This window comes from Rhinoderma darwinii, chromosome 5, assembly GCF_050947455.1.
Source record: "Rhinoderma darwinii isolate aRhiDar2 chromosome 5, aRhiDar2.hap1, whole genome shotgun sequence".
In the NCBI taxonomy this organism is placed as follows: Eukaryota; Metazoa; Chordata; class Amphibia; order Anura; family Rhinodermatidae; genus Rhinoderma; species Rhinoderma darwinii.
Genome location: NC_134691.1, coordinates 91,980,156 through 92,002,010, shown reverse-complemented (window position 1 = coordinate 92,002,010; position 21,855 = coordinate 91,980,156). Strand labels below are relative to the sequence as shown.

The 21,855-nt window shown below is 42.0% G+C and overlaps 1 protein-coding gene across 1 annotated transcript in view; it reads right to left on the bottom strand.

Annotated features, from left to right (window-relative positions):
- PRKDC (protein kinase, DNA-activated, catalytic subunit) overlaps positions 1-21,855 on the bottom strand; it is a 128,203-nt gene that overhangs the window by 75,464 nt on the left and 30,884 nt on the right. The window contains exon 9 of the mRNA XM_075828112.1: positions 2,021-2,201. Within this exon, the coding sequence (XP_075684227.1) occupies positions 2,021-2,201 (181 nt within the window). The remainder of the gene's footprint in view (positions 1-2,020; positions 2,202-21,855) is intronic.

The following is a 21,855-nucleotide window of genomic DNA, read 5'->3' as shown; positions in this document are numbered from 1 at the left end:
ATTTTGAACCTCCATGTGCCTCACATTAATAGTAATTAACCCCATCATATACCTCACACATTAACCCAATGTTGTCCATTATGACTGAGGAACATGATGGTTTCAATTACTATAAGGCACATGGAGGTTCAAAATGCATCACACCATGTGCCTCGCATCAGAAAACGGAAGAACTTTTTTTTAAATTATTATTGTTGGCAAAATTATAGTTTTGGTATCGAGTATCGCAATACTACATGAAGTATCGGTATCGAAGTCCAAATTTTGGTAACGTGACATCCCTAGTATATAACATACAGATGCAGAACATATAAGCACAGAAAGTACCATACAGTATTATAAAAAAATCAGCCATGCACCGGACTCATTTCAAAACTGACTTTTGAATGAATATAGTAACATTTGATAAAGAAAACTGCATGGGATACCCAATAATTTTCTGTACTGCACAGCAGTGCCTTAATTCTTTCAGTTGAGGGGTATTTGATTTCTTTTAACTCAATAAATAATAACGGACTGGTGGGTACAGTAGAAAAACACACCTTCTCTGCTACAGATAACAATGACAACAGTCTACTTTTCCTTACCATGCATAGGCATAGTGCGGATAGTAAGCTGAAAATAAACAGACTAAGGCCTCATGCACACGACCGTATTTTTTCCCACCCGTAAATACTGGCGTAAATACGGGTCCGGTGTCACACGTATTCCACCCGTTTTGCACCAGTATTTACGAACCCGTGCCCGTAAATATGGGTCCGGTGTCACCCGTATTCCACCCGTATTTACGGGCACGTTTTTGGCGGCAAAATAGCACTGCACTAATCGGCAGCCCCTTCTCTCTATCAGTGCAGGATAGAGAGAAGGGACAGCCTTTTCTGTAATAAAAGTTAAAGAAATTCATACTTACCCGGCCGTTGTCTTGGTGACGCGTCCCTCTCTTCACATCCAGCCCGACATCCCTGGATGACGCGGCAGTCCATGTGACCGCTGTAGCCTGTGATTGACCTGTGATTGGCTGCAGCGGTCACATGGCCTGAAACGTCATCCAGGACGTCGGGCCGGATGTCGAGAGGGACGCGTCACCAAGGCAACGGGCGGGAGACCGGACTGGAGGAAGCAGGAAGTTGTCGGTAAGTATGAAAGTCTTTTATTTTTATTTTTTACAGGTTTATACTGATCGGTAGTCACTGTCCAGGGTGCTGAAAGAGTTACTGCCAATCAGTTAACTCTTTCAGCTCCCTGGACAGTGACTATTTACTGACGTCGCTTAGCAACGCTGCCGTAATGACGGGTGCACACATGTAGCCACCCGTCATTACGAGAGCTCCATAGACTTCTATGGACTGTCCGTGCCGTTATTACGGCCTGAAATAGGACATGTTCTATCTTTTTCAACGGCACGGGCACCTTCCCGTGAGAAAACGGGAAGGCACCCGTCGCCAATAGAAGTCTATGAGCCCGTTATTACGGGTCGTAATTACGACCCGTAATAACGGGAGTTTTTACGGTCGTGTGCATGAGGCCTTAGGGGTTAAGGAAGCAACATCTAAGGCTAACTTCACACTACTGTTAAGCTCCGTTTAGCTGTCTTCCGTCAGAGGAAGAGAAGAAAGAGTACAAACGGAAAGCATCGCTTCCGTTAGAATTACCATTGATTTCAATAGTAACTCTTTTGTTTCAGATGCTTTCCGTTTTTTTTACAGAAGCAAAAGTGCAGTCTGCAGCACTTTTGCTCCTGTGTAAAAAAAAACTGAAACCTAGCGTACGGAGGCAAACGGAATGCATCTGAAACAAAAGAATTACTATTGAAATCAATGGTAATTCTAACGGAAGCGATGCTTTCCGTTTGGATACTTGTTCATCTCTTCCTCTGGCGGAAGAGAGCTAAACGGAGCTTAACGGTAGTGTGAAAGGTGCCTAAGGAGAAAGGTAAATTCTCACTTTATGTTATAGCGGAAAGTACTTATCGAATATCACAAAATACAATTACAGTGTACACATTTAAGAATGCCAGTACCTGCTGAGCTGTCCTCTAGTTTCCGAAGATGTGTGTCACAAAAATTCACCAAGGTCATGTAAGCTTTAATGACTCCTTTGTTATCAGTCGAATCGGCTAAATGAGACTGTTGTTCTTCTTCAGCTTTTCTGACAGCAGATTTTAAGTAATGCAGACATTTTTTATACAGCCCCGCGGCAACCTGTAAGTTGTAATGATTGGGAACAACAATCAACAGTATAAAAAGAATAGCAAAGCTTTATCCATGACACACACTCTTACATATCCATAAATACACTGGAGCACACTTACTATTCAAATTGAGGCAGAATCCTGGAGTGCATGCTGAACACCACGTTTATTAACGGTTTTAGACACTTTTTGCAACGCGCTAAAAAAGTGGCCATGGCTTAGCAGGAAATTTAGCATGGTCTAGCATAAATGGGTGTGGCTTAGAATGAAATGCAGTGCACCAAAATTTGCTGTAAAAACTGGCGTGAACTAACTGGCGAAAAAACTGGAGTGTGCTAACCCAACCAAGAGTTGGTATAATCCAACAAAAAATAGTCAGGATCTGACCAGTTCCACCAGTAGGTTAGAAGGAGCGGAAAGATCATAAAACCCATTTATTTAGCCAACGTACTATGCGTTTTAAAGTCGTTCTGACCTAGTCATCGGGGTCATAGAGGTCTTCACACAATACCAGAATTTAAACAGTAATCCAACCCACTTTATTGTTGGAGAAGCGGAAATGAGGTGAAAAAAAAATTATAATTTAACTAAAAATGAGGGCTTAATAAAAGTCTGTGAAAATCACAATATACTGCAATACATTTGCTGGTTCAAGTCCCCTTAGGGAGTAGTAAGTAAAGAACTATTAAAGTTTCTTTTAATGTACAAAAAAATATTACAATTTAAAAAAAATAAAAAAATCTTTTATCATTTTCCCCTAAAGTAATGTTAAAAACATATAAAAATGATCATAAATTGTATTGCTGAGTCCACAAAAAGCCTGAAAAATTCGAATATAACATTTAACCCGCACGGTAAATGCTGTAAAAAAATATTTTTTACACGCCAAAATTGCTGTTTTTTAGTCACCTTAACTACCCAAAATTTTTTAATGAAAAGTGATCAAAAAGTCGCATGTACCACAAATGGTGCCAATAAAAACTGCAAGTCGCCCCACAAAAAGCAAGCACTTAAGCTGTTCAAACGAGAATAATTAAAAAAATTAGGATTCTCAGAGAAAACAGCTCCTGAATTTCAGACGTAATGGCATGTTGCAGGCGTTTTTCGCAGCATTCATTACGGACGTAATTGGAGCTGTTTTTCTATGGAGCCAATGGAAAACGGCTCCAATTATGTCCCAAGAAGTGAGAGGCACTTCTTTGACGCGGTCGTTTTTATTAGGCGCCGTCTTTTGACAGCGGAACGTAAAAAAAATGACCGTCGGCACAGAACATCGTAAAGTCCATTCAAATGAATGGGCAGATGTTTGCCGACGCTTTGGAGCCGTATTTTCGGATGTAATTCGAGGCTAAAACACCCGAATTACGTCCGTAAATAGGGCGTGTGAACCCAGCCTTAGAACATAAACTGCAATTTCTCATATTTTTCAGAAAATGTCAAAAGCCTTTTTTTTAAGGTACCTGTTCAGTTTTGAAGTGGATTTGAGAGGCCTATGTATTAGAAACCCCCATAAAACACCCCATTTTAAAAACGAAACCCCTCAAAGTATTCAAAACAGCATTTAGAAAGTGTTTTTTTAACCCTTTAGGCATTTCACAGGAATTAAAGCAAAGTGGAAGTGAAATTTGCAAATTTAATTTTTCTTGCTTAATTTCAATTTTATTAATTTTTTTTTTTTTTACCAGAGAAACACTACTAAATATGTATTGTCCAGATTCTGCAGTTTTTAGAAATGTCCCACATGTGGCTCTAGTGTGCTCGTGGACTAAAACACAAGCCCCAGAAGAAAAGAAGCACCTAGTGCATTTTGGGGCCTCTTTTTTATTAGAATATATTTTAGGCAGCATGCCAGGTTTGAAGAGGTGTTGAGGTGCCAAAACAGTAGGAATTCCCCAAAAGTGATCCCATTTTGGAAACTACACCCCTCAAGGAATTCATGTATTGTTGTTGTTACCATTTTGACCACACAGTTTTTTCACAGCATGTATTTGAATTGGGCTGTGAAATTAAAAAAAACTAAATTTTTTCCAATAAGATGTCATTTTTTATCAAAATTTCTTATTTTTACAAGAAATAAAATACCCCATTTTGTTGCCCAATTTGTCCTGAGTGCAGCAATAACCCATTTGTGGTGATAAACTGCCGTTTGGGCCCATGGGAGGGCTCAGAAGGAAAGGAGCGCTATGTGTTCTTTGGAGTCCAGATTTTGCTGGATTGGTTTTCGGGTGCCATGTCGCATTTGCAGAGCCCCAGGAGGTATCAAAGCAATGGAAACCCCCAAGAAACGACTCTATTTTAAAATCTACACCCCTTAAGGAATTCATCTAGAGGTGTAGTGAGCATTTTGACCCCACGGATATTGTCTGAAAGGTAATGCGCAGTAGATGGTACAGTGCGAGATTTGCAATTTTCTATATATGTATGCCATTTCAGTGTCCAATATATTGTGCCCAGCATGTGCCACCGGAGATAAACACCCTATAAATTGTAATGTGGGTTCTCCTGGGTACGGCAATACCCTACATGTGGCTGTTATCAGCTGCCTGGGCACACAGCAGGGCTCAGAAGGGAAAGAGGGGCATAAGCTGTAAGGAGTGCATCAGTGTAGATTAACTCCTTCCCGCCGTAAACAACTTTCAGATTTTAATTTTAGTTTTTTCCTCCCCACCTTCCTATAGCCATAACTTCTTTATTTTTCTGTCTATATAGTCCTATAAGGGCTTGATTTTTGCGGGACGAGTTGTAGTTTTTTGTAGCACCATTTATTGTGCCATATAATGTACTAGGAAAGAGGGAAAAAAGCTTATTTGTGGGGTAGAAAATGAAAAAAAACAGCAATTCCACCATTATTTTTTGCGCGTCGTTTTTACGGAATTCACTGTGCAATTAAAACAACATGTTAACTTTATTCTGTGGGGCAATACGATTACGGCGATACCAAATATATAGTTTTTTGTATATTTTACTACTTTTACAAGTAAAAACCTAAGTGTAAACAATTAAATTTATTTTGTGTCGCCAAATTCCGAGAGTCATAACTTTTTTTATTTTTCAGTCGATTAAGTGGTATGAGGGCTTATTTTTTGTGGGACAAGCTGTAGTTTTTAATAATACAATTTTGGGGTACATGCGATCACTTTTTATTTAATTTCTTGTAGGAGATGAGGTGACCAAAAAATAGAGATTCTGGCGTTTACAATTTTATTTATTTTTTTACGGCGTTCACCGTGCGGGTTAAATAATGATATATTGTAATAGTTCAGACTTTTACGGACAAGGCGATACCAATTATGTTTAGTAATTTTTTTACTATGCTCTAGGAGGAAAATGGGAAAAGGGGGGTTTTTGAACTTTTAATATATTTGTATTTTTTTTGTGTTTAAAAATGAGTAAAATAAAGGTTTTTTTTTACTTTTTCTTATTAGTCCCCCTAGGGGACATCAACCAGCGATCGTTAGATCGCTTGCACGATATACTGCAATACTAATGTGTTGCAGTATATCATGATTCTGACAGGCTTAATAGGAGCACAAAGATTTAAATGCTGCGGTTGGTATCGACCACAGCATTTAACGAGTTAAAGGAGCGGGAACGCGCTAGAGCGCGATGCCGCTCGTTCGTCTGAAGTGTCGGCTGTAACATACAGCCGGCACAGGCATCGTATGGAGCTGGTTTACTCCGTGAGCCCATTCCATACTTCCCCTACCCGACGTTGGATACGTCAAATGTCGGGAAGGGGTTAAAAATCAAGGGATGTATGATACATTTTAAAACACTTTCATACAGAGCCCTGGTTTTTCGGGACACGTGTCACATTGATATATTGTGTCCTCCCTTCTCCCCCTCTTATAGCAGACTTTGCACCTCTTGACTTTTTCCCTTCTTGCCAGTTTGGGGGGGAACTTCTCCTGGAAAGTGTTGCCCTGGTACGATGCGTGTGGCCTCGCTTCCAGAAGTACTGCGTGCCCCCCCCCCTTTCTTGGTCCCTAAAGATTAGGTTCTTGATAAGCACCTCTTGAAATTCCAGGAAAGTTCCCGTCTGGCCTGTACATCGACGTAGCACGTACGCATTGTATAATGCCATCTGTATGATGTGCACGGCCAGCTTCTTATACCACACCGCATGGCGCTGTAGGGCTTGATCTGACAAGTCCACCCCTCCCATGTACCTATTGTAGTCCAGGATGCAGTCTGGTTTGGGGGTCTCTGTACTGGTACCTCGTACAGTTACATGGTCTTGTACTTGACACACAATATGTTGCTGCTAGAATGTCTTTTTTACGTAAAAAAAATGACCGTCGGCACAGAACATCGTAAAACCCATTCAAATGAATGGGCAGATGTTTGCGGACGCTTAGGAGCCGTATTTTCGGGCGTAATTCGAGGCTAAAACGCCCGAATTACGTCCGTAAATAGGGTGTATGAACCCAGCCTAATACACTACACTACATGCATAGTGCAGTGTATTAGAGCTGTGAGCTACTCACTGACAGCAAGCTTAGTGGGTCCTGACTTTGTCAGGACTCACTAGGCTTCCGTAGATGGCATAGCCGGACGACATCATGTACCGGGCCGTCAATGGTGGTTTAACCCCTAAAAAGCCGCGAACGCTATTGAACGCGGCTTCGAAGGTGTTAATCAGCGGGGACACAGCGATCGGTCCCCACTATAGGAGCTGCGGCAACTGCTGTACGAGACAGCAGCTGTCACAGCTCCTGTATGTGTCGGGAAGACGGCCGACATGGCCGTTCCTCCCGTGACGTACTACTAGGTCATGGAGCGCGAACGATACAGTTACCATGACCTAATAGTACATCCAGGAGTGGGAAGGGGTTAAAAAGCTCTAACTTTTTTATTTTTTTGTCATTATAGCCATATGAGGGCCTGTTTTTTTGTGGGGCGAGTTGTAGTTTTTAACGGTGCAATTTTTTGTACCATATAATGGATTGGGAAACTGGGGAAAAATTATTTGTGGGGTGGAATAGTAAAAAAACAGTGATTCCTCAATATTTTGAGGGGTTTTGTTTTTACGGCTTTCACCATTGGTAAAAATATCATGTTAACTTTATTCTACCGGTCAATACAATTACGGCGAAACCAAACTTATATAGTTTTTTTTTAGGTTTTACTACTTTTACAAGGAAGAAACTAATTGATAAAAATAAAATTTGTGTTTTGTCACCACATTCTGAGAGCCATAACATTTTTTATTTTTCCATCGATTGTGTGGTATGAGGGCTTATTTTTTCAGGGGCGAGCTGTAGTTCCTATAGGTACCATTCTGGGCTACATGAGACGTTTTTGATCACTTTTTATTAATTTTTTGTGAGATATGAAGTGACCAAAAAAACAGCGATTCTGGCAGTTTAAATTGTTTTATTTTACGGCATTCGCCATGTGCATTAAAAAAATACTATAGTTGGGACTTTTATGCAGCAATAGCAATTATGTAGTTTTTTTTTTTTTTTTTACATTACTTCAGAGGGAAAAATGGGAAAAGTGGTGTCTTTAAATTTTTTTTTTTTTTTTTTTTACAATACTAAAAGCTTGATCGAACTTTTCTTTACACATTTTATCAGTCCCTCTATGGTACTTGAATTAGTGATCGTCAGATAGCTTGTACAATACACTGCAATACTAATATATTGCAGTGTAATGTCATTTTTACAGGGTCCTGTTAAGTCGTGCCAGAGACACGGCTTAACAGGAGATGAAGAAATGCAGCCCTGTGGGCCTTCATTAGGCCCCTGGGCTGCCATGACAACCATTGGCGCCTGCCGATCGCTTTGCGGGGGGGGGGCGATGAGCTGTCACATTGGTGCGCCTCCCTGTTTGTAAAGTCGTAGATGCTGTGCTCGTGCTTGTTTGCAGCATCTAAGGGGTTAAACATCCAGGAACAGTCCGAACGATGTTCCTGGCTGTTATTCCCAGCTGTTAGCTGAAAAAAAAAAACACAGCTGATACCCGCCGCGTACGAAGCGTGCTCAGGGGGTGAGCCCGCTCCGAACATTACCTCCCACACCATGACACAATAGTACATCGTGGCATGGGAAGACGTTAAAGGGGTTTTCCAGCCACTAAAAATTAATGGCCTATCAATAACTAATGGTTTGGGGTCAGACTCAGGGGACCCCCGCCGATCAGCTGTTTTGAAGGGCCCGCAGCGCTCGCACGAGCGCTACTTCCTCTTTATTTCCTCTTGCTCACTGTGAATCGTCAACACGCATTTAGCAGCGATTCACAGGTATTGCAGCCTTTTCTCCTATTGAAATGTGACGATTCACAGTGAGCAAGAAGAAATGCAGGGGAGGCAGCGCTTGTACGATCGCTGTGGCTCCTTCAAAACAGCCGATTGGCTGGAGTCCCGAAAGTCAGACCACGATCCATCAGCTATTGATGGCCTATCCTAAGGAAAGGCCATCAATTTGTAGTGGCTGGAAAAACTACTTTAACCAAAGGGATATATTTCAGGGAAGGCATCAAGGACAGCTGCACAGCAGCACAGAAAGCAAATTATGGTTTGAAATTGGATGCAAACTATTCCAACAGGTGTCTCAGCTTTTGGAAGTTACTTTAAAATTCTCTGATTCTATATAACCAGTGTTGGAACAGACTGTATTACAACACCCTGTAGGGCAGGATTTGGACAGTTTTGCTCTTCAGGACAGAGCACATTGCTATCATAATGGCAAAAATGCAATTAACCAAAGAAGGCGGACAGACAATTATAACCCTTAGAAGTGTACGTCTGTCCTGCCGAGAAATTGCCAAGTAAGCCAAGGTGGCAGTCAGTACAGTTTCCTATACCATCAAAACTCAGTTGGAAACTGGTGGAAACTGACAGGAAGACCAAAATCCACAAAAAAATAAAAAATAAAAAATCAGACGACAAGTTTTTGAGAGTCAACAGTTTGCGTGATCGACGCCACACACCACAAAATCTTCAAGCCCAGCTTAATGCAGAAGAAAAAATAAAATAAAAATCTGGAAAAATGGAGGTATTCTAAAAGTTTTGACCGGTAGTGTAAGATGCAAAGCTTGAAAATCTAAAAAGGATCCTCTTTTATCAAACCCCTATATCAATGTGTTCTGGAATCTGCCCTAGGGTAGTCAACCTTAGATTCAAACGATCGCTTTCATGCTCAAGGTAGAAATATTTTAAACACCATGTTTCAAAACAGAGCTTTTAATGTTAGAACAATGTTTATTCATTCTTGCCCTAGTGTCTTATATTGTCCTACCCAAATACTGCAACTTGCAGTCACATTCAAGAATATCGACCAGAAAGGTGGTTGAACAGTTGAAGGAACCCTTCATTTCAAAAGATTCACCTGTTGCGTTGGAATGAAAATTTATTTTCCCATGGTTGATCATTCTACAGCATAAACATTTACTCAAAGTGCAATGAAAATTGTCAAGTTAAGGAAGAGCTCAAAGCCATTAATTTTAGTGGTCTGGCTTGGTTTGGGAATGCTGCTGGGGGTATAGAAGATTCATTCCTCTGCAAAAGGTTACACCTGGTTGGTCAGGCAGAATATCCTTCAGCAGAGGATCTGTTTTCATTAGTGGCCAGTATTTATTCAGGATGATCCTAATGTTAGACGAAGCAGAATTCTAAGAAGTAATAAAATTGTGCCTATAATGGTTACTATTTTGTTTTTTCTGCAAATCATTCCCACCTACTCTTACCCTTTCACTCATTAAGCAATACCTTTGTGTTAGTCTTTTAGTTCTGTTATGAGCCGTTGTTAGTATCTGTCGTGAATAGCCCTTGTCCAGGAAGCGTCCTCTTCGCAATCTTGATTACTCCACAATATCCTCTTCCTTCATATAATTCTTCCTTATTCTCCTATATTGTCCATATGGGACAGTTAAACAATTAAGGAGATGGCTACTATAACAATTCAGATAACTATTTGTATCTACCCCTTTAACCCCTTAAGGACACGGCCAATTTTGGCCTTGAGGACAGAGCAATTTTTTTTATATTTCTCTCTTTGCATCCCGACGCTCATAACGCTTTTATTTTTTGTACGACGTAGTTGTATGAGACTTTGTTTTTTGCGGGACGAGTTGTACTTTATGTACGTACCATTTTTTGGTACAAATACATTATCGTTTAATTTCTATACATTTTTAATTAGATTAAAATGCAGAAAAAAAGCTGTTGCGCAGCAGTTTTAATATTATTTTTTTTACACCATACACCGATCATCATAAATAATGTTATACATTTGTTGTACAGGTTGTTACGGTCGTGGTGATACCAAATATGTCTATATTATTTCATGTTTTGGGACTTATATTTTAAAAAGTTGATTTATTATAAAAAATGTGTGTTTCTGTGTATTTTATTTACTTTTTATTTATTGATTTACCATTATTTTTTTTTTACATTCATTTAACTTTTTTTTTTAATCCCATAAAGGGATTTATCATTTTGATTTTGTAACTGTAATGTACTGGCATAGATCTATATGCCAGTACATTAGCCTGTTACTGATCGTACACAGGCAGTTGTTAGGGCATACCTCAGTATGCCCTAACAACAGGAAATATGTTCAGACAGCCCTGGGGTCCTTCAATAGACCCTGGGCTGTCTGCCCATACGAGTTGTGGACTTTGATCGCGTCACAGTTATTTTCTGTGACGCGATCAATGTGCAGTCCCCTCTCTTTGAACGCCGCGATCAGCTTTCATCGCGGCGTTCAAAGGGTTAACAGCGGAGAGAAGATGTTTCTCTCCTCTCCGCTGTCAGAGCGGGGCCATGGCTGTGTATTACAGCCGTTGCCCCGCTCTCGATCGCGTGCACAGATGCGCACAGGGACGGCTGTCACACAGGACGAGTATGCTCGTCCTAATGCGCGAAGTGCTCGCCGCTCAGGACGAGCATACTCGTCCTGTGTCGGCAACCAGTTAAAAAAGGTCTTCGTACTAATATTTCCATCTTTTTCCTTCAGAATTTCAAAATCCAGAAATTATATTGATGTTCTATTGAGTAATTAAAAGGTAAGGGTTATTCCCCAGTTACTACTGTATATCTCCTGGACAAAGCTTTAAGCCTCTTGTTTGGTACCTAAACATATAAAGAGGAGGTTATCGATGAAATGCCTATCAAAGACAATAAATGCAGGAAATTTAGGGGACAGTGCGATGTAGAGTGACTCGAATCGCCCTATTAAAAAATTTGCATAATTTTATATATCCTCTGTTCGTAGGAAAAAATATTATACTGTAGAATAAATTAAATTCCACGTAAAAGGAATTACATTTGGTCTTGGGGTAGAACAGCCCTCTCCTTAGAATAGTAGCGGACTGCATCAATCCCGAGATGTTGCTAATATTTGAATACAAAGCACTCACATCTATCGTTAAGTAGAAAAAATGTGGATGAAATGAACTGGACTGTACAAATTATCTGGGTAGAATGAGAGATATGTTGGTAAAGAATGAATATATTCCTGCTAGAATAAATCTATGTAGTGAGATAAATGACAAGCAATGGCCTCGACCCCCAGGATAAGAGGATGCCGGGGGGAGGTGGGGATAGTACGATTTTTATGTATTTTGGGCAAATAATAAAATATGGGGAACTAGTATTCTATTATTTATAGGAATTTTTGTCTTTTTTCTTTAAGAGTCTTACTGATCGCTTCCTGTAAAAGGGCCTCATAACGACAGATACTCAACCAATGGATTAAAGCGTTATGTTACATAATATTGGACATCGGACAAGATATACAATACCTCGTTGATGTGTGCTGAACAATCTAATACTACTCTCCCCCTCCCTTATGAGCCGATCTTACAACAATTTTATTGTTCGGTTTCAAGGATTTTATGGCCGATCTTTCATGGGCCGACTTGCTTAACTTTTTGATGAAATACCTATGTGGTCTAGCGCTCTCAATTAATTAAGAACCAAAAAGTTAGACGCCATGCACACGACCGTATATTTCATCCGCAATTACGGCCCGTAATTACAGACCGATTCATTTCTATGGGCTACGGACACCTTTCCGTATTTTTTACGGATGGGTGCTCGTGCCGTTGAAATGATAGAGCATGTTCTTTTTTGGTCCGTAGCCGTCCGTAATTACGGAAGTGTTGCTATGCCGTGACAGGGGATTACCTTAGATTCTCCTGTTTTTTTGTGGATCCGTAAATGCGGATGCAATATGGACACCCTTCAATACGGACACCCTTCCGTATAAGTGGATGATTATAAATGACTACGGATCCGTATTTACAGATGGATGAAAAATACAGTCGTGTTCATGGGGCCTTAAAAGTTTCTATAAAGTTACCCTTGTGCTACAGGGGATAGAGTAAATATTTGGTTTAACAATAACATGGTAGGATTCCTTCCGAGATTCGATACAAATCCTTCCTACAATCACACGTTTATTTATAGGTTGATATAAGGAAGAGAAAAGCGGCTAACATGTCTAGCTAGATGAACCAAATTTATCATACAGCATGCACCATATGTCGCATCTTCGGACAATCTTGCCTGTTTACACGGTCTAAAGCTTTACTTCAAGTATATGTTTCACTAAGACCACCCCTGCTCATATGCCCTATTATACCCTCATAGAGAGAGGTCCCACAACCTCAGGACTCCTCGCCATAAGGCGAGAGCCCCTAACAGAACAGCTCTCACACTAGCAGACCTGGTTTGTTCATGTATTACATGGCCAATGCAAGGCAAATGTATGGTCGGCTGCAGTTTCCCAAGCTCGATAAGCAGATGACATAGTTTGTAATGGGGGTTGTCTGAAGCTGGATAAGAAGATGACATCGTTTGTAATGGGGTTTGGTAATGTGATCATAAAGTCTGTATTATATTTAATTCTAAATTTAATTAACCACGTTCTAACCTTCTGCATTCTAACTATAATGGACCTATATAATATGGCTCTAATTTAACCCCTCCCTCCACAGCCATTTTTTGTTTTTTAAGTTACACTTTTTTCTTCCCCACCTTACAAAAGCCATACATTTTTTATTTTTCCATCGATACAGCCGTATGAGGGCTTGTCTTTTGCTGGACAAGTTGTCGTTTTTCACGGCACAATTTATTGTACCATATAATGTTCTGGGAAAATGGACATGAACAGTGATTCCTCCATTGTTTTTTGGGTTTCGCTTTTAGGGCATTCACCGTCCCAAAAAACGACATGTTAACTTTATTCTGCGGGTCAATACAATCGAGGAGACACCAAATTTAGTTTTTATGTATTATTACTTTTACAGGGTAAAAAAGAATTGTTAAAAATAAAAAAAAAAGTTGCCATATTCTGAGCGACATAACTTTTTAATTTTTAAATTGATTGAGCGGTGTGAGGGCTTATGTTTTGCGGGGCAAGCTGTAGCTTTTATTGGTACCATTTTGGGGTACAAAGATGGCAGACCTTCATTAGGCTGCGATGACTACCATTGGCAACCCATGATCGGGGAGGCAATGGGATGTCGGAGGCAGTCCCTCATTGTAACGTCTTAGATGCCGCAGTCGCTACTACTGACAATCGCTCCCTCTCATCCCACTGACAACCGGCGATAAGATTGCCGAGTGTCTGTGTCTCTGATGGCAGCTGGGGGCCCCCTGGTCTGCCTGTAGTAAATGCCTGCTAGGTCATTCCTTTGGCATGACCTAGCAGATGTCTGTCCGTTTTACACGGACAGGCATAATACACTGCAATACAGAAGTATTGCAGTGTATTATAAATGCGATCGGATAATCGCATAGTGAAGTCCCCTAGGGGGACTAGTAAAAAAGTAAAAAAAAAAAAGGTTAATAAAAAGTTAAAAAATAAAAAATAAAAAACCAACAACTTTTTCCCCGTACAAACTGCTTTATTATTAACAAACAAAATAAAGAAAAAAGTTACACATATTTGGTATCGCCGCGTCTAACGACCCCAACTATAAACGTATTACATAATTTAACCCGCACGGTAAACGTCGTAAAAAATAAAATAAAAAAATCATGCAAAAATTGCGCTTTTCTTTGAATCCAGCCTTAAAAAAAAATTGATAAAAAGTGATCAAAAAGTCGCATCTACTCCGAAATAGTACCGATAAATACTACAAGTCGTCCCGCAAAGAAAAAGCCCTCATACAACTGCATCGGCGAAAAAAAGTTATGGCTCTTCAAATATGGAGACACAAAAACAAATAATTTTGAAAAAAAAAATGTTTTCACTGTGTAAAAGTAGTACAACATAAAAAAAAAAAAAATCTATATAAATTTGGTATCGTTGCAATCACAACAACCCACTGAATAATAAAGTTATTGTGTTATTCATACTACACGGTAAACGGGGTAAATTTAGGACGCAAAAAAGTGTGGCGAAATTGCAGGTTTATTTTCTATTCCCCCCCAAAAAAAGTTAATAAAAGTTAATCAATAAATTCTATGTACCCCAAAATGGTGCTATTAAAAAGGACAACTTGTCCCGCAAAAAACAAGACCTTTATACAGCTATGTCGACGCAAAAATAAAAAAGTTATAGCTCTTGGAATAAGTCAATGGAAAAATGGCTGTGACGCTAGAAAAAAATGTATTTTTTTTTTTAGTTAAACAATTAGGGTATAGGTGATTAAACATTGTTCTAATTTTTTTTAATTTTTTTCACGAGTCAGGAAATATTATTAAATTAGATTCTAATTTATAATATTTCCCAGTGCTGGTCACTAGATGGAGCAATTCCCAAAATTGCAGCATAGGCATGTGGTAAAGCAACCACATTGCTTTATGCTGCAAAATTTGAGAAAACACACTCGGTCTAGTGAGCTCACAGAATCCCCCCTCCTTTATCCTGGCTAGTGCCAGGAGAAATGAGGGGATTGAACGGTCAAACCTCCTACACTGTCGCCATTTTTTGAGCAAACACACAGTGTAGTAGGTTTACATACACTAGTAAACACACAGTAAAACACTTACATACACAGAAATAACTTACCTGCTCCAACCGCGGCCGCTCCCTCCGGTCCGTCCGCTCCGTCTGCTACCGCCGCTCCAAGTGCACAAGTCCGGAAGCCGCGACCGGAAGTAGTAATATTACTGTCCGGCCGCGACTTCCGGTCCACAGGAAAATGGCGCCGGACGTCGCACAGTTCAGCTTGGACTGTGTGGGAGCGGCGCATGCGCCGTTCCTACACATACGGCGTACAGCATAGTGGATGGAACGGGCCCCATTCGCATTCACTATGGGACTGTATGTGCCGTATTCAATGTCTGTATGTGTCGTTAATCGACACATACAGAAATGGAAAAAAAAATGGCAGCCCCCATAGGGAAGAAAAAGTTCAAAAATAAAAGAAAGTAAAACACAAACAAATATAAAAGTTTTTAATAAGGAGGCGTGGCTTGGACATGGCGCTGACCAGACGTGCTGCTTGAGAGCTCCGCTCCTGCACTCCTCTAACCCGATCATAAGCTCATTAAAAAGCACCTATCTACTTATTGCACCCGGCAGATGTCTGCAGCCGGCTCCATACAGCGTTTTTTGACCGACGTTGCTGCTGGAACATCTTCTAAGATGGCGCCGATGGAGGAGAGACGAGATGGCACCGGGACCTTGCTTCCAGAGGGGATATCATCTGCATCTGGCGCTGCTACTGCTGCATCAGGTACCGTTAGTACCTTCTCCTCGCGATCTGGTTCAAATGGGCAGATTCCCTCCCGGATGGATGGGGAAACACCGAGCTCTTCTGGGGCGGTGATGGCGCTGCCTGCGCGGGACGGCTCGCCACGTGGCGCCTGTCATGGCGGCCGGATCTCTCCATCTTCCTCCCCTCATGTGCTGGGACCGGCATTGCTGCCTTCTACCTCTCCTACTGTCCTAGGGGATGATTTATTGAGTCTGAGACGACAGCTATCAGCATTACCTACTAAGCAGGACATGGAGCATTATGTTAACCGTCTTGAGACGACGTACAAGTCGGAAATACAGGCTCTAACCACCAATGTATCCCAATTGTCCGATCAAGTACAGCGTATGGAAAGTGATGTTTCCGTTATCTCACAACAGCAAGTTTCTCATGCCGACAGATTGGATCAACACTCTCATCAGATTTATGCGTTATTTAACCTCGCAGAGGATCACGAGAATCGGAATCGCCGCAATAATATTCGGCTTCGGGGCATTCCTGAGGATATCTCGCCGGGTCAGCTCATCCCTGCATTACAGTCTCTATTCAACACCTTATTGGGGCACCCTGCTGATGACCCTATGGAGCTTGATAGAGCCCACAGAACTCTGGGCCCTAGGAACCCCGATCCTGATAGGCCTAGAGATGTGCTATGCCGGGTCCATTTCTTTTCTCTCAAGGAGCAGATAATGAGGAAGGCCCGAGATAAAGGCGAGGTTTTATTACAGGGGGTCAAGATCCAGCTGCTGTCTGATTTATCCAGGATGACTCTGGATAAGCGCAGAGTGCTTCGTCCTTTGCTGGACATCTTGAGAGAACACGAGATTTCTTATTCCTGGGGTCACCCCTTCCAGCTACAAGTTCGGAGGGACGGGACACTTCTGATTGTTCGGGACCCAGGGGATGTTCCGGACTTCTGCGCTGCTCTTCGTTTGCCTCGAGTCTCCATACCTGATTGGCCATATGTTCCCGTTCCAACGCCGCGGTCGCGCAGGCGAGGTCGTTCTCCTGCTTCCCCTAGGCGGCGTAACGAGGGTCGCCCCGCTGTACCGATATGATATCCTTCTTATGTCTCCTTGCGGGCTGTTGCCAGAGTTCAATGCAACGTCTCTTGTGTTCCTCATTAGAAGCAATTGCATTCTGTGTCTCTTATAGTCATTGCTGTCTGGGCCTGCTTCTCATTATAAGTGATTGCTGCTGGAGATCTGATAGTTCATTGGTGTAGGTTGATTACTGTTAATGCTCTACAAATGTGAATGTTTAATAATTTCCATATATTTCATGTGTTGCTAACCTGTATATGCACTTATGATGACGGTAATTGTATCCAGGAGTGTTCTCTATTGAGGTTCTTTAGGTCATTAATACTGCTTCATACCTTTGTCTCACTAATATGGGATAGCATACTAAGTGCCTTGGTTTTCCTTTCTTTTCTGTTATATTATTATTTGCTGTATTGTAATATTGCCGGGTGGGGGGGTGCGGGGCACTGGCTAGTCCTTGTCCTGACACTTCTCCTCTTAGGGACTCACTGGTTGACTCCGGTGTCTATTTAATTGTTTCTCCTTGAGTAGCTCAAGGAGTTGGTGATTATTTCACCAGGTCGTGTGTCTGTGTTGTCATGTCTCCCCTTCTTGTCTGTCTTGTTCTATTCACTGCTACTTTAGCGCATTTTATTTGTGTGCTCCTCTGGTGGGAGATAGTGATGGCGCAATTGAAAGTCTGTACATTTAATGCTAGGGGGCTTAATGTCCCGGAAAAACGCTCGCAAATTCTATATAACATGCACAAAGAGCGAGTACATATTTTGCTCCTACAGGAGACTCACTTCCAGGTGGGCTATACGCCACAATTTACAAACCGATATTTTCCGATTTGGTTTCACAGTGCCAACCCGGAATCCAAGTCCAAAGGGGCTAGTATATGTCTCCACAAGTCCCTTTCTCATAAACTCATTGATGTTTTGGTTGACCCAGGGGGTCGGTATGTTTTTCTCAAATTGTCCATACGCAATAAGATTTTTACCCTGGCAAACTTATATCTCCCCAATCAGGACCAGGCCAGAGTGGGGTGTTTGTTTTTGAGGAAATTAAAAGAGTTCACCGAGGGAGTTTTAATTGTGGGAGGAGACCTTAATCTGACATTTGATTCCAGGCTTGATACCTCCTCGGGCAGGTCTACGGTTCCTAAATCACACTTAGGGGCACTAAAGACTGTGATGCATTCCATGCAATTGATTGACGTGTGGAGGATTCTGCACCCTCAGGTAAGAGAGTATACTTACTTCTCCTCATTGCATAACATGTACAGTCGGATAGACGCTTTTTTGATTAGTCACCATTTGCTTACCTGGCATCCTACTACTAATGTGGGTCCCATGATCTGGTCAGATCATGCCCCGGTGTTTCTGACTCTTACGTTTCCTGATTCGGTCCCGAATTTTCAGTCGTGGAAACTTAATGATAATTTATTACGGGATACAGTGTGTGTGTCGGCCCTTAAGGACTCGCTTTCCGGTTTTTTCGAGGTCCATGAGCATGACCCTACCCCCTTGCCACTCCAGTGGGAGGCACTGAAATGTGTCATTAGAGGAGTCCTAATACAACATGGGGCACGTTTGAAGCGAGAGAAAGGGGTAACTATTACTCGTCTCCTGAATCAGATTCGGGACTTGGAATTATGTCATAAACGGATTCCATCTTCACAGATTTTTGCAGATCTTACTACAGCGAGAGAATCCTTACGCTCCCTCATAGATCAGTCCCACGCTCGGTTCAGGGATCGGATGAGGAAGCACTCCTACGAATTTGCGGACAAGTGTGGTAGGTCCTTGGCGCGTATATTACATCCCCGTACACAAGCGTCCTACATCCCTAAAATTCTATCTCCCTCGGGCAGCGAGGTTCATGACCCGGCGGGTATTACTGATTGCTTTAGACATTATTACTCGGCCTTGTATAATATCAAAGGTCAATTTCATGATATGCAGGCTGAGGCGTTGCGGGATAAAATTGATCATTATGTGCATAATACTGCGTTGCCGTCCTTGGAAGCTGGGGAGGCCTCGGGGCTCGAGGAAGATTTTGTAGAATCAGAAGTGGAGCATGCCATTGGAGATTCACCCTTGGGCAAGAGTCCAGGGCCCGATGGATTTAACAATAAATTCTATAAAACTTTTAAGACTCAACTGGCTCCCTTCTTGACCAAAGTCTTTAACTCTGTGTTTACCTTGTGTCCCTTTGCGCCCCAGTCCCTCGAGGCTCACATTACCCTCTTACCAAAGCCAGGCAAGGATCCAACATCTTGCGCTAACTTCAGACCCATTTCATTAATTAATGTAGATGTAAAACTCTTTGCGAAGCTGCTTGCCTCTCGTTTGTCGCCGGGCTTGATATTGGATGATCAGGTGGGGTTCATACGCGGTCGGGAAGCGCGGGATAATACTAACAAAACTCTCCTTTTAACTTCATACTGCAAATCCCGTAAGATACCGATGTGCTTACTCTCGGTGGATGCCGAAAAGGCTTTTGACAGGGTGCACTGGGTGTTCCTCCGCAGTGTCCTGGCGCAGGTTGGCCTTGGCACTACTATGGTAGATAGGATAATGGCGTTATACCATAGACCTACGGCTCGGGTCCGTGTTAATGGACTTCTATCTGATTCCCTACCTATTGCTAATGGCACGAGACAGGGGTGTCCACTCTCGCCTCTGCTTTATGTTCTGGTTATGGAACACCTGGCCGTGGCACTGCGGAGCAATCCTAATGTTCAAGGGGTGCGTGTTGGAGCACAACATCATAAATTGGCGCTTTATGCAGACGATCTCCTTGTGTACATTACAACTCCCATGATTTATGTGCCATCTTTGACTGAGGAATTTGAGCGGTTTGGTCATCTAAGTAATTTTAAAGTTAATTACTCTAAATCTGAGGCCTTGAATATATCTCTTGATGCTCCTCTAGCTGCCCATCTCGCTCGGGTTTTCCCATTCAAATGGCAAACTACGTCCATAAAATATCTGGGGGTACATGTTCCCACGCAACAGGCAGATCTGTTCGCCTTGAATTACACGCCTATTCTGCAGCGTACTCTGAAGGAATTGGCAGAATATGGTGGGAATCGTATGTCATGGTTTGGGCGTATCAACGCGGTCAAAATGGATATTTTGCCCAAATTTTTATACCTATTCCAGACCGTCCCTATTGTAGTACCATCTGGTTTTTTTAAGACCCTGCACAGGGTCATAACTAAATTTGTATGGGGCTCTTCTAAGCCTCGTATTCGTTTTGCTATCCTTAGTCGTCCAAAAGTAGAGGGGGGCACGGGTCTCCCAGACTTTAAACGTTACCATCAAGCTGCATTGATCATGAGGGTAGTGGACTGGTTCCGCTCGGAAACAGGTAAGCAATGGGTGCGCATTGAAAGAGATATGTCTCCTCTTGCATTAACTTCTCTGCCGTGGTTGACTGTACAGCAGCGCCACTTGCTATCTTTGCCCTTTCTCACACGTCAGTTTCTTGCAGTCTGGGAGAGAGTCTTTGGTGCTGCGGGCCTTGTTCATCGCCCGGGTCCTCTGACTCCTCTCTTTGACAACCCCTCCTTCCCTCCGGCGGTGGGTGTTGATACATTCCTCTGTTGGGAGAGAGGAGAGGGTGGATATCTGGCTAAGACCCTTACTCCTGACGGTGCCATCTTATCAATGAATGCTGTCTCTGGGGCCTGCCCGGGGAGACGATCAACCTGGTGGTCATACCTACAGTTACGTTCCTATCTTTCTTCCCTGGGAGACTGTCTGGTGTGTTTACAGGACAAGACTCCTTTGGAAAATTATTTATCTTTATCTACTGCTCCCTCTCATGTCTTGTCCTATTTACATGGGATTCTTTTACCTAAATTCTCTTTCTCTCAACTGTCATTCACGATTGCATGGGACGAGGAAATGGGGGTTCAACATTCGGAAGAGGAATGGGGTACTTCTTTCCTTTTAGCTCACAAACTGCCAATGTCTTGTTTTGCTCAAGAAAAAAACTACAAAATACTCACCCGATGGTATCGTTGTCCTGCTTTGTTGCATAGGATATTTCCTGAGGTGTCTGCTGATTGTTGGAGGTGTGGGGAGGCTCCTGGAACCATGTTGCATATATGGTGGGATTGTCCCAGGATACGTCCCTTTTGGGGAAAGATTTTTGACTTGGGTAACAAGCTCTTTCACACTGAGGTTCCGACCTCGGCTTCTATTGGATTACTCTCCATGGTTCCTGGATCACTCCCACACCTCAAAAGGGGTGTCTTTAGGCATTTCCTGACTGCGGCGAGAACGGTGATACCTAGGCATTGGAAGTCTCACACTGTCCCTTCTTTGACGGAATGGGTAACTGAGGTGAACGGGATTATGAGGATGGAGGAATTGCTGTCCGCTGACAGGGGCAAGTCTGTGCTCTTCGTCCAAACTTGGGCAGTGTGGTCTGGATTCCGGGGTGGTACTGATCTACCTCTCTGGCTGGATGGAAGGTTCTGAGCAGCATCTATGATCTTATACCATGCGCTATGTCTGTTTGTATTTCCCTTTGTTGTCTGGTGTCTTGTGTTGGTGTTATATTATATTTGTGGCACTTATACGTACCAACTCTTACTTCATTGGGGCTTGGTCCCCATGTTTATTGCACTATCTTTATATGAACATGGTACAGTTAGTACCACTGTATTTCGATTCATAATTACTTTAGATGGCTGGGAGGCTACCTCCCATTGATGTTCATGCATCTCATATACTGTTCATACTGTGAAAAATTTATATTTTGTACTGCGTGAAAATTTCTTGACAAAATTGTACAATGTTTTATATGATGTTAAAATGCCTTTTTTCAAAATAAAAATCTGGATAAAGAAAAAAAAAAAAAAAAAAAGTTTTTAATAAAACACTAAAATCAAACTGATGTAAAAAAAAAAATTTCCGTGACACTGTTCCTTTAAGGTTAGAGATGAGCGCACCGGGACAACCGAACCCG